We start from the raw sequence: 12,300 nt of genomic DNA on the forward strand, positions 1-12,300 counted from the left end.
AGGTCGCAAACGACGACGGAATTGGGGTCAATAACAAGAAGCTAAGTAACCACACATGCTGCCAGGGAAAGAGAAAGGCATAAAGGAGGGGAGGGCCCTAAAGGTGAAAGCAACAGGAGGCCTGGCCGGGAGAAAAAGGTGATGGACATGTGCATGAGCACGACGTGTTGACATGCACGTACGTGGAGAGAGAAAGCTTTAGAACTGAAAGGGATCAACAAGCCAAGAACGAAGCTGCAAGAGGAGAGACCAAAACGTCCACCAAAGGTAGGTAGAGCTTCAGCCGGTAAAAGATAGCGGCGCCCTGGCTTGCACTCCGGAGCCTGGACTTGGGCTGGTACTCGCAATCAAGTTGCAACTGGTAGATGTGGATGCAAGAGGGTAATATCTCGATCCGGTGAAAAAGCCAAAGGGAGAGAGACTTGTGTGGACCTAAGCTCTAGCGGTGGCGATTGAGACTTTTGAGAAGGAAATTAAGCTTTGGCTTAACTCTTAAGCGAGAGGGACCCATAACTCACTATTTCAACGACTTAAACGTTGCCGGCCAAATTAAAGGACATCGAGGTGGTGCATTGGAAGGATCAGCTAGTTAGTTATAGAGAGCTAGGTGGTATGTATCTTTTGATTTCATCCAAGTTACTAGTTGGGAGAGCGACTAGCCGCGGTCGGACGTGGAAGTCTGGCGTAGGATGGATCCGCGCTGGGTACGTAGTACATATATTTGATTGTGATCTCCAAATCAAGTGCATTCAACTCAAAATTTTAAGCTGATGTACTTTCCCTGAGGCTTCAAACGTGGAAATAGAAGTTAGCTACAATTATTTTATTTAATCGTTCCCTTTTAGATTCGAACTTTGGAGTACGGCTGTTGAAGCAGGACTGGGTGGGAGCATCAGGGCCGATGAAGAGGTAAGTGTGGCAGTGGGAAGCGACGGTGATTACTCACCTATAATTGTGATAACTTCCCAATAATTGTGTTTTGTAGAAAAAAAATACTCACCTCTTCTTTTATCTAAATATTTTAAATTAACCCCTAAGTCTACATCTAAATTACTCGCCTATGTTCTTATAAAAATAGTATGAAGTAATAATTAAGCACCAAATTTGCATGTAAATAACTCACTTCCACCATTATTAAAAATAACCTAAAGTAATTCCCTATATTTGCATCCAAATTACTTTCCTATGTCATTATCAAAAAACATCCCAAAGTACTCGTATATATGCTTTTAAAATTATCCCCTTTTGATAATGTTAATAAGGAGAAAACTACCCCAATGTGTAGATGTATGATACACGTCACCATGTAGGCCACATGCCCGCGTACGTTAACTATCAACAACATAACTCAAATAATCAAAATTTCAACTAAACAAAACAAACACTAATATATAGAGAGGCGTTATGCAAAGGGGGCAGTAACTATGAATGGGGTGGGAAAGCATACAGAGTAATTGTAACTAAAGTCTGTCACAGATGGATAGAGATTACATAGCATACTTCTCTTGCGTATGCTTACATGTGTCTAATCCATATTATTGGCTCTAAATTCTTATTTATTAGGACCCTTCTATAATTCCTACCTCAAACAACTTAGCTTTTGATCTAGATTCTATAATCCAAATTGCTCAGACTCCACAACACACTCTTTCTGTCTTTCATCGTTTCTTGTCATGGCACATGTCCCAGCATCCCACCCCATCGAGTCAACATGCAATGAGTCAAGTGAGGGAAAGATGCCATGAGCTTTCGGACCTTGGCTTACTTATTTTGAGAATTGCTAGCTAAAAGAAACATAGCTTAATAAAAAATAATACCATCTAGCTAGGACTCTTGTACATTTCGACGCATACGTAGATGGTGTGCAATTAGTACTTCAGCGGAAAGGATAAGCTGACGAAAGAACCGTATACGATACGGTTCACCTAATTTTCTCCCTATGAAAACTTGTTGTCTTGTTAATAACAAAGTCTACTCCATATTTTGGCCGTATACTAACTGGCAATGCCGACTAGGTGGTGGCGCTGGAGAACAATAATATTCTTCCGACGAAGATTGACAGAGAACCTCCTGGCCGAGGCCGACCTTGACATGTATGATGACCGCGCCGCGTACCAGGTCACGCGCGCCCAGAGATGATCAGGTCGTCGACGACGATCGTCCGTCCAACCGTATACATCCAGAACCGGCGGATATTTCCGGTGGTCCATCCAGTCCGGTGCGGTCACCGCCGTCGCCGTCGCCGGCTACTGGCGGCACGCAAATGGACCGCGGGATTATCGGAATCAGTTGATCGGTCTCCAAGCTGGGAACGCGACGCCGTCGTGACTGACTGCTCGCGACGGGGGCTGAAAAACATGGTGCTTGTTCCGGCACGGCGATAGGTCAGGGCTCAGGATTGGAACTTGGAAGAGGCGTCGTCAGCTATTTCTTTCTATTAGCTAGGACGACGAGATAGAACGAGCGAATTAGCTACGAGTACTGCTAGCTTAGCTACAGCTCAGGATTGAAGCTTCCCAATCGCCCACATGGGTCGCGGTCGCTGTCGACCGGTGCTGCAGGCAAGTATGCCGGCGTCCACGGCGTGATCATGCATCCTCGTCTTCTCCATCTCCTACGGTCCTAGCTACCCTCGAGCCTCCGGCTACAGTCGAGTTGTCAGAGTTTGTGGCTTGATGTGGGCCAATAACTCACTTCTTCTGCAATATAATGCTGCCTCCAACTTTGACGATCTTCCGCCGCCCCTGCATTCTCGCGATCCATGATCCCCGTGAACCACCGGCGGACGACGTACGGCATCTCCGCTGCCGTCGGCCGTCTTCCTCGATCTCTAACCCCATCGTGGCTCCGCTAATCCAAGCCTCTCTCAGGATTGCCAACTGATCGACTCTAGTGTCTGTATCTCGTCACCGGTCACCGTACATCCACGCACCAATGATCTAACATGTGCATTTCTTTTCTTTTTCTTTTCAGATCTGCTACTGTATGTAAGCCAGAAAGAACCCCAAGCGCTGCTGTAAGTCCTGACTTTTGCTCTCCACTTGCCACGGCCCACGGCCCATCCGTTTCATCGGCAATTCTTTTCTTTTGAGAGAAAAAAAACTTTCATCGGAAATCGGAGCAAGATTCGAGACACGCGAAAGGAAGCTCATTACAGTTCCTGGCAACGCAATGCAAACAACCGTGGGCGCAGACACAACTGAATCGCATGAAGTTGAAGAAGACACACTTACACGAGCAAGCAACGAAAAGCACACAAGATACTGCACGGCCGCCTCAACAGCCAGAACTCAGAGACGATCCTTGCAGTGCTGCTTGAGGCTGATATCCCCGCACACCTGCTCGAACGCCTCCGGGACGAAGAAGACGGACCTGCTCACGATAGATTCCTTCACGAACCCGCAGACGCACCTCTCCCCGGACGCCACGCTGCCCCTGACGGTCCCGCAGCAATCTCTAGGGAACAGCTCGCGCAGGTCGTCGCCGCCCCGTGCATCGGAGCTAGGAGATCCCCGATGCAGAAGCTCAGCTCCGCCAGCGTAGGATCGCGGGACGGGTCGCAGCCGCCGCCGGATCAGCTGGGACGACGGCCAGCAGCAGCGCCGGGAGGGAGAGGACGACGGCTACCGCCGGATCCGACAAGGCCAGAAGCTGCCGCCATGAGTGCCAGCCGGCCGATCTCGCTTGATCTCGCTGCTGGACTGGGGGCGAGTGTGGGTGATCCAGCCGGTCGCTAGCCTCGTGCCCATTGAATTTATAGACACATACGGATCTGTCCTGCACTGTATGTAGTACATACCTACAGCCTGTTGATAATATTTTTGCGCTTGTTCAATTCGATGCGCGCCTTCCATTGATCGAATCGGATTCGGATCCTCCAGCATCCCATCTCATGTGCTGTGCCTGCCTGGCGTGCGCTGAACAAAGGAACAGGAACAGTGGCTTGCATGTTGCATATTAGTAAGAGCGCCAGGCCGGATTGCGCTGACCAAAAGCCATCATCGCCTCCGATAATTATTTGTCAGTTCAGGTGTTTTAAACTGGACGGGTGTGATCCGGATAATCTTCAGTAATCCAGTAGAATCAACTGAACCATCTCCTCTTTGAAACGAACCAGGAAGAAGAACTACCAATTATATTAAAAACAAGATGAAACCCTAGACAAAACAACAAATGGAAAAAAACAACGCAAACACCGGTAGGTTGGATTTGGGCATCAACACATGCCGGACCACGCCATCACACTTAACTCAACTCAACGACACATCGGTCGGCAGGATTGGGACATCAACACATGCCGAGCATAACTCCTGCCGCTGTGCGGCCTCCTAACGCTCCACCCCGTCGGATTAGGATATCGACACAAGCCTCAGCTAAACTCCACCCGATCGGATTGGGTCATCGACATGAGCCTCAGCTAAACTCCGCCCGGTCGGATTGGATCATCGACATGAACCTCAGCTAAACTCCACCCGGTCGGATTGGGTCATCGACACGAGCCTCCATAATCTCTACCTGGTCAGATTAGGACGTCGACACCAGCCACCACATAACCAAGATCATCGACTGGATCCTCCTCTTTTTGATCTTTTTTCTTTTTCTTTTGAAGAAAGCAGAAAGAGAGGAAAAGAAAGAAAAAGCCCCCTCGGTAACCTTACCGTCGAAGCAAACCTTTCTACTAGAATTGCCTGACATCGCGGTCACGACGCTGTAGACGTCGTCAATACTAGCCCAAGCTCGGTTGGGTTTTCACCCACCTCATCCGGCAGGAAAGGCCGGCGTCCATGCCGACCTCACCAAACAGGAGCCAAGGTCCGCACGAGAGATGCCCGACGTCGCTTTCAGGAAGGATACGATGCCAATGGAGCCATCGACGCCGTCCCAAGGAGGGTTAGGTTTTCACCCGCATCGTCACAACAGTGCAAGAGACCGGCGCCTCTAGACCCACCACCATGGTGAGCGCCTCTGCACGGCCGCAGCCAATGATACCACCATGATGGCGCTAGCATGCGTCCGAGCAAGCCGTAGTCGGCCACACCACCCTGGTGTCGCCGACACACCACCACACCGGCCAAGCAGATCGGATCCGGGGCGGTCTGGTCGTTGGTGATGGTGACCAAAGTGAGCATCCCCACTGCCACCGGACATAGCCGCTACCATCTCCTGATAGAGTTTTGACGATTAGATAATGGAGGCTGATGATTAACGTAGAGTTGTTGTTGTGATGTGGTACACAACCTCCAGGAAACATCTCCACAATTCTTTAGCAAATACTGTATGTTCATAACCATCATTCGTATCACAAGAGAATTTTAACAAAAGTCTGCTCTGTATCTTGTCCGTATACCAACCGGCGATGGCAACTGGGCTGAAGAGAACAAATTTTCTTACGGTGAAGATTTGACAAGCAGGAACTGGCCGACCTTGACATGTTTGGTTTCGCCCCGTATCATGCATGCGTGCATGCATTTTCTTACGCGAGACAGAGGCTCGAGAGCATAGCTCTGCTCCAGCAGCTTCGTGTTTTTCAATTTCTCATCGGAGTCCCATCACCTACCGACCCATGCACGTTTTGCAGCTGCAGAGGTCTCCATTTACCTTTCATTATTTCCAATAATTATTGGAACAACTCAATAATTCACCCTAACTCTGATTATTGGGAGACTACAAAGTGATATTAGGATATCGGAAAACATTTATTGCGAGACTGATGCTCTAACTGGGCCACCTATTTCACCGCCGGGCTAAGTACGAAGCTGCATTCGCGAAGGCCCAGACCACAAAATCCAACAGCCCACGCATAAACCGCAAGTTCCATCCACTATTCTGCGACGGCCCATCCAACTCGGCCTCACACAACACAACCCACCCATGAGCTCTCCACCTGCTCTCGTCTCTTCGCCGGCGGTGAGGCAGCTGCCGCCGTGGCGCCCTCTCCGCCGCCGTCTCGTCCCCAGACTTGCGTGCGCTTCCAGGACCTCCTGCGAGCTAGCACGTGGCGCCAGCGTGCGCTACCGCCAGCAGCCGGAGCCGCGCCTCGTGGCGGCGCAGTCGCATCATCCTCCCGCGCTTGCCGCCGTTGGCTCCGTCCGGAGGGACGCGGAGACGGGGCTCGCCCTACTCCTCCTCGTTCTCGCTGCGGTATGACGCCTCTCCTTGTACCTGTAGCCTTTGGATTTTGTTTTCGTTTTTTCGGTGCTGGGGAGTGGGGAGCGGTTGGTCCAGCAGTAAGCAGGCTGTTTGGTGCGAGCTCTTGGTTGGTTGATAAAGAAACGATTCTGTTTGTGATACGTAGATGTTAGGAATAAATTATATCAGTAAATTTCAAGATTGGCAATATCAAAGAGCAGGACAGGGTAAACGGCTACCGATTTGTAACTGCTACGTGCACCTCAAGAGTCAAACTGTATCTTTTGCCAGGATAGAAAGATAAGCGTGCAAGTTTACAGGAATCAGTTCACTTCTTGCGGTATGAACGGGGAAAAATTCACGCCCCGGAAATGGGCAACAAATTTTAGGTTGGAGCTACAAATTTTAATCTCACTGTTGTTATGAATGGACGGTTCAATTTTTGGGTGGTTTGTTCTAGTCACAAATAGTCATTAGTAACTGTAAAAGAAAGAGAAATCATCATTTAAGTGATTAGAGGATAGCAAAATGCATGATAGTGCTTGGTTAAAATCAACTGTAGCTGCCGCAGCTGCCTGGACAGAACTTGAACCCAATTTGAGTTGGGCATTGTAATTTCATATAAATTCTGCATTCATCATTATCTACAATAAAATTTCATCCTAATCCTTGTGCAACCTGGAATTTAGTCTACTCTGCTGACCCTAATTTCAGGTGATGAGCTGCTTTCTGTCACTGACTATCTTATCGTTTTCAGCATGCAGAGTGAGTGAATTATCTAAATAATTATAACTATTTTTATAAACAACGAGTATGTGAAACAGATTGCTTTTTCTTTTTTGAATCAGGCTCTGCATAAGTTGGAAACGGCAGCAAATAAATTGGCAAAGCTAGTTGCAGAAGAGGCACCTGGAACTCTATCTTTACTAAAGCTGTCCTTCTTGGAGGTCAATGATTTAACTAGCCAGCTAAAGAACCTTAGGTAATACATTTGATAAGCTCTCCAAAGTTTAGCTGCGGAATGGTGTTTATATTGTTTCTCCTTTTGCTTCTATGCAGGAAGAGTCTCACAATAAGTAGATTTGGGAAGCAGGCTAGTACTAAAGCAAGTTCTCGGACTTGATGGCCTAAACAGGGAAATACATGAATTAATCTGCAAGTGAAATGTCAGTCCCAAATCCTGAGTTTATTCTTCCTCCTTAAATTCTTGATGAAATTATACATGCTTTCTCGCTGTAGTCCTGCACATTTGCATGAACATGAAACATCATAAGCCTATTGCAGTACCAAGTAGCTTCTGTTTAGGAATTATGCTGTGACGCAAGTAACAAATTGTGCCCTGAGCCCAAAACTTTCCGCAAAGGATTGACTTTGTTGACTAGGAGATGTTTTGTTCCATGTTTGTAAGATGTGCGTAATATGTAATAAACATGCCTTTACAACTTTGATGACAATTTCTTGAGGCCTTCTTCAAAGCTCTTCATCTTTGGTGGGGTCGATAGGTTGGCTAATAAGGTAACCCTTGCTGTTGAGACCAGATCTTTGCACTCTGATGTGGAAGGATCTATCCTCCATATCTGGACCTCCCAAACCTTCAAGAATGCAGAAAATTTTAGATTGAACGTTTGAGCTTTACTAAGCCAGAAGTTGCACAATAATAGATACCCATACTCGAAAAGGGGGAAAAAAGATAGTTGTACAACACTGGCAAGCTATGTACATATTGGTTGTTGGTAGTGCCGCACACATGACACATGGCAGAGATAGCTAAAACCTAGGCATGGTCCCACAAAAACGACGACTGACATACATGTCGTTTCTGGTTATTATGTTTTTTCGGTAACAATTTCTGCTAATTATTTTTTAAACAATCTCTGCTAATTATCTTTGGTGGACAGTGCAATTGAAGGGATGGGATTCTAGTTGTAGGAGCCCCATACGGCACCTTCCCCCCTTGGACGATGCTGCAAGTCAGAGGAGATGGCGGCTATGCAGAAAAGGCCCAACTTGTGCAGCCGGGGCGAACATTTCCAACACTCCAGTCCAGAGTCCATGCAGACCAAGCGGGTCGTGGTCGTGCTGCTGTATATTGTTTGCAAAAAACTGACATGGAAAAGCCTGGTCTCCGTTTCAACTTTTGCCGCTATAGTGGCCAAGCAAATGTGAAAATCTGGTAACTGAAACTACAGCTCCGCTTCTCAAACGATTTGATTTGTCGCTAAAGTACGGCCTATTGATCTTCCCAGAAGGATGTGTGTAAATTGCTGCGGAGCAGACAATTTTACAGAAGTTTTCAAAAAGGAGCAGTCGAATTCTTGACATGAATCTCTATGATCTTCTGAAAAAAATTGAACACGAGATGGACTGAGCGGGTACCTGGATTTTGCGGCCGAGCTGGATGGGGGTGGCCGTGGCCTGGACGAGGTCGCCGAGCCCCGCGGGCCCGACGTGGTTGATGGAGAGCTGCACGCCGGCGAGTCTCCGGTAGCCCGAGGCGACGTAGCAGCCGATGCTCGCCGTGACCTCCGCCATGAGCGCCGACACGCCGCCGTTGAGCCAGTCGAAGGGCTGCGGGCGGGCGCGCACCGCACCCGGTCGGTCGGCTCACCTCATCAGTAATCACGATCGGGGGAAAAAAAATCTATCCAAGCGGCGGCGGCGGGCGGGCGTACCTGGCAGCAGGTCTCGGTGACGGGGAGGCGGCCGGCGACCTCCCGCGCGGTGACGCGGGTGAACTCGAAGCCCAGCGCCTGCAGCGCCCGGTCCACCTGGAACGGCTTGGTGGCGTCGCCCGCTGCCGGCGGCGGAGGAGGATCGCTCGCGCCGGCGCCGCCGCCCATCACTCTCGGGTATCGGCTTCAGGCCGGCCCTTTCTTTGGTCCGAGTGTGTGAAGGAATAATGATTCTGGCGAGGCGGCAGCCGGCGGCAGAGGCGGGCGGGCAGGAGACGTTGGGTTGGGTCTTAGGGTCTTAGGGTTGGGAGGTTGGAGAATTTTTTATATTTTTTATTTTAGTATTTTGCAAAAATATATGACTAAAAAAATTACAAATATCTATACCTATACCGTCGTTTGAAATGACGGAAGGCGTACGGTAGCAAGCTACCGCCAGTTGAATCGGCGGTAACTTTCCTCCTCTACGCAGTCATAACTAATTCATATGAACTTGGATGGAGATAAATTTTATATGAAAATTGTAGATCTCGACTTTGTAGTTCAAACTGTTTTCATTTGATGTCATCTTGGTGCTCAAATAATCGACACAAATTTTAGATCTAAAATTTAATTTTAGATTGAAAATTATGTCGATTATTTGAGCACAAAGATGGTACCAAATAAAAAGTACACAGACGACACAGTACATGGTCTTGTTTTAAATTTTGCTATTCATGTGTCGATAAATTTTCTTCATCAAATTTTTTTATGTTGCAAATGTTATCACTTGATGTTGCAAACATTATTCTTCGATGTTTCAAAATATTTCATTATTTTAGGGGAGGAAATGTGGCAGGTTCTTGTGATGTTACCGGTGCTATTTACGATGTTTCAATGTATTATTCTCGCACGTTGAATAGTACTTCATGTTTCAATCATATGCAAAATGGATAATAATATCTGCAATATCAATGAACAACATGTGCAATATCATAAAATTTGACAAAATTTACCCTAAAAATCCGTCGGCAGATAAATAGACATTTTTTTTTGCGAGGGCACGGTAGTACATGGTCCTTTTTGCTTAGCAACAGCACAGAACCCACTGCACGGTGCAAGGTTACAGCCGAAACGCAACACCTTCAATAACCGTAGACTTCCCATAGAAAGGGCGGAGCCTGCTGGCGGTGAGAGTAATTCACATGATGCTTCTCTAGAGCTTGGCGTATTTCTTGATGCTCGCTTCATGGCTGGTCATCTCCTCTGGCCTTGATGGGTTGGCTGTTAGCAGGGTAACTCTTGCTGTCGACACCAGGTCCTTGCACTCTCCTGTGGAAGGATCTGTCCGCCATATCTGGACCTCCCAGACCTGCCACGACGACGGGACATTTCAGCTGTCAGCGGTTAGTTGCATGCGCCTGACGCTCGCAGATAATTACAATTAGCACGCCAAACTAAGGATCAGTACACTTCTGTTCGCTTCAGCTTATAAGCCGGTTGAAAAGTTGAAACGACTGATTTGTTATGAGAGAAAAATACTGCTTGGTGGTTGATAGGCCGGCTGAATCGGCTGAATAAGCTGGAGCGAACAGACCGTACGTATATAATTAACTGGTTCGTGTCAACGCATTACGCAAGGGTTCTTTCCGATTGGGAATTCATTCCAAAAGGATTGCTTCAACTCAAATCATATACACGAGGAAACTGAACGCTAGCTAGCTAGAGACAGTTCGGGAGAGATCGTATGAAGAACAGGGGAGGGGGACAACGGACCGACCTGGATGCTGCGGCCGAGCCGGACGGGGGTGGCCTGCGCGTGGACGAGGTCGCCGAGGCGGGCGGGCCGGAGGTGGTTGACGGACAGCTGCACACCGGCGACGCGCTGGTACCCGGACGCCATGTACGCGCCGACGCTCGCCGCGGACTCCGCCACCAGCGCCGACACGCCACCGTTCAGCACCCCGAACGGCTGGCAGCACGTGCCGGTGACGGGGAGCCGTCCGGCGACCTCGCCCGCGCTGATGCGGGTGAACTCGAACCCCAGCGCGTGCAGGGCCTTGTCCGCCACTACGGCGCCCTCCTCGCCCGCTGGCGGCGTCGGCGGCGGTGGGCGCTTGTCGTCGGCGCCCATGGTCATCGCTGGCTGCCCAAACTCTTCGACAGTCGAGGATGGCGTGGTGGAGGACAGGAGGAGCAATCGACCATGGGTGAGCGTGAGGCGACTGGTGGATAATAAAGCGCCAACCAAAGCGGACCAGCACGTACGTACGCTGACCATGGCTGTGTCGATGTCGATGGCCGTGGGCTTGGGTGGGCTGTACTTTTGCAAACTATCTGGGGATGTGTTGGGCTGGGCTTTGATTGAATGGACCACGACGCGCGGAAATATTTTTCCCATTTGTCGAGCGAGAAACAAGGAAAGAATCTAGTATGTTTTAAGAATTTCACCGTCGGATCCTACTCAAACTTCTGTTTTCTCTTTTATGATAACCTCAACTAAGAACATCTGTATGATGGAGGTTCACGACGCCAGTGTGGCCCATCATCCTGCGCACATGTGGAGCTGTTGCTTCCTCTTTTGGTCCCTCCTCTCTCTAGCATTGTTCCGGCTTTTCTCAATTCCAAAGGACAATGCAGGTACCTAAATCACGAAAGGGTTTTCTTTGTCTTAATTAGTTGAAGCAAAGTGAAGCGTCGATGAAAAGATAGATGCAAGCTAAGGAGCTGCGGCCTAACTATTGCTAAGGAAAAGTCTAAAGCGCGCCGACCGCCGCGCGCGAGTGCGCGACCTTCGTGGCCTGCTGCGGCCTAGCGAGAGGATAGTGGGCTGCTGCGGCCCACACACTTTTTTCTTTTAATTATACCTTACAATAACTTTGTTATGGAGTGTTTATTTTCAATTCCGTTTGCACCATTATTTTTCTTATGACAATATCTTCAAAACAAGATGTATAATACATATGTTTTGGAATATATTTTTATAAGCTGACAACTTATATTGAATGTGCAATAGCTTATATTTGTTTGTAGCAACTTATATATAAACACCTCAACAAATGATGTAGATAAAGTGCTACAAACTTATTATCATGTCCTTTTGCCTGGCTCTACATAAGTTGATACCAGCTATATTACATCATATTATCTTCGTCCAAGTTGTTCCACAATCTTCCAACAAATTGATACATTTGTCTCTATATAAATTTTCTAAATGATAAATAGAGATACCACATAAGTTGCTACATAGTCAATACGTAAGTTTGATATATCACCTCTACATAATCCATTACACTGTATCAAATTTTCTATTGATCTTTACATAAGTTTGATAGATAAGTTGTTACGCAGTTTGTCTATAAGTTACGACTTACAATCAATATAACTTGACAGTCGCATAAACAGCATTAAAACATATCAAATATGGATCTTGTTTTGTAGATCTCATTGCTAGGAACACAATGGTGCAAACAGATTTAAAAACGGACACTCGATGTGAGAGTAATGATTATTTAAATGA

General features: G+C 47.8%; 3 protein-coding genes and 1 long non-coding RNA gene across 6 annotated transcripts; 2 read left to right on the forward strand and 2 right to left on the reverse strand.

The window, feature by feature from the left end:
- The first annotated feature begins 2,418 nt into the window (after positions 1-2,418).
- On the forward strand, positions 2,419-3,853 carry LOC117850291 (uncharacterized). The gene is made up of 2 exons (XR_004639222.2): positions 2,419-2,894; positions 2,974-3,853. It is a non-coding gene; the product is annotated as an uncharacterized lncRNA (long non-coding RNA).
- A 1,975-nt stretch (positions 3,854-5,828) lies between these two features.
- Positions 5,829-8,454, forward strand: LOC117850648 (uncharacterized). 2 transcript variants are annotated; one of them, XR_004639334.2, is made up of 6 exons: positions 5,829-6,141; positions 6,844-6,894; positions 6,978-7,111; positions 7,189-7,295; positions 8,028-8,302; positions 8,376-8,454. XR_004639334.2 is itself a non-coding variant. In XM_034732506.2 (5 exons), the coding sequence occupies exons 1-4, from the start codon at positions 5,872-5,874 to the stop codon at positions 7,250-7,252; spliced, it is 519 nt and encodes a 172-aa protein (XP_034588397.1). In that variant the 5' UTR covers positions 5,829-5,871; the 3' UTR covers positions 7,253-7,295; positions 8,028-8,454. The 2 variants fall into 2 exon arrangements, 1 of the variants encoding a protein (XP_034588397.1); XM_034732506.2 differs by having other exon boundaries at positions 8,028-8,454.
- On the reverse strand, positions 7,297-9,083 carry LOC117850650 (1,4-dihydroxy-2-naphthoyl-CoA thioesterase 1). 2 transcript variants are annotated; one of them, XM_034732508.2, is made up of 4 exons: positions 8,802-9,083; positions 8,506-8,697; positions 7,564-7,721; positions 7,297-7,370 (listed from the first exon to the last, which is right to left on the reverse strand). In XM_034732508.2, the coding sequence occupies exons 1-3, from the start codon at positions 8,967-8,969 to the stop codon at positions 7,566-7,568; spliced, it is 516 nt and encodes a 171-aa protein (XP_034588399.1). In that variant the 5' UTR covers positions 8,970-9,083; the 3' UTR covers positions 7,297-7,370; positions 7,564-7,565. The 2 variants fall into 2 exon arrangements, with proteins under 2 accessions (XP_034588399.1, XP_034588398.1); XM_034732507.2 differs by having other exon boundaries at positions 7,297-7,721.
- Positions 9,084-9,723: 640 nt separating this feature from the next.
- On the reverse strand, positions 9,724-11,014 carry LOC117850651 (1,4-dihydroxy-2-naphthoyl-CoA thioesterase 1). Its single transcript, XM_034732509.2, has 2 exons — positions 10,561-11,014; positions 9,724-10,152 (listed from the first exon to the last, which is right to left on the reverse strand). Exons 1-2 carry the CDS (start codon positions 10,918-10,920, stop codon positions 9,997-9,999), a joined length of 516 nt encoding a protein of 171 aa, XP_034588400.1. The 5' UTR covers positions 10,921-11,014; the 3' UTR covers positions 9,724-9,996.
- Positions 11,015-12,300: the final 1,286 nt, after the last annotated feature.

The sequence above is a fragment of the Setaria viridis genome, chromosome 3 (genome assembly GCF_005286985.2).
Source record: "Setaria viridis chromosome 3, Setaria_viridis_v4.0, whole genome shotgun sequence".
Taxonomy (NCBI): Eukaryota; Viridiplantae; Streptophyta; class Magnoliopsida; order Poales; family Poaceae; genus Setaria; species Setaria viridis.

Coding starts and splice junctions, on each gene's coding strand:
- LOC117850651 (XM_034732509.2), bottom strand. CDS start 10,920: ATGACCATGGGCGCCGACGACAAGCGCCCACCGCCGCCGACGCCGCCA. Junction 10,153..10,560: donor GGCTCGGCCGCAGCATCCAG/GTCGGTCCGTTG, acceptor TCGTCGTGGCAG/GTCTGGGAGGTCCAGATATG.
- LOC117850650 (XM_034732508.2), bottom strand. CDS start 8,969: ATGGGCGGCGGCGCCGGCGCGAGCGATCCTCCTCCGCCGCCGGCAGCG. Junction 8,698..8,801: donor TCACCGAGACCTGCTGCCAG/GTACGCCCGCCC, acceptor GCCCGCCCGCAG/CCCTTCGACTGGCTCAACGG. Junction 7,722..8,505: donor AGCTCGGCCGCAAAATCCAG/GTACCCGCTCAG, acceptor GCATTCTTGAAG/GTTTGGGAGGTCCAGATATG.
- LOC117850648 (XM_034732506.2), top strand. CDS start 5,872: ATGAGCTCTCCACCTGCTCTCGTCTCTTCGCCGGCGGTGAGGCAGCTG. Junction 6,142..6,843: donor TCCTCCTCGTTCTCGCTGCG/GTATGACGCCTC, acceptor CCCTAATTTCAG/GTGATGAGCTGCTTTCTGTC. Junction 7,112..7,188: donor AGCCAGCTAAAGAACCTTAG/GTAATACATTTG, acceptor GCTTCTATGCAG/GAAGAGTCTCACAATAAGTA.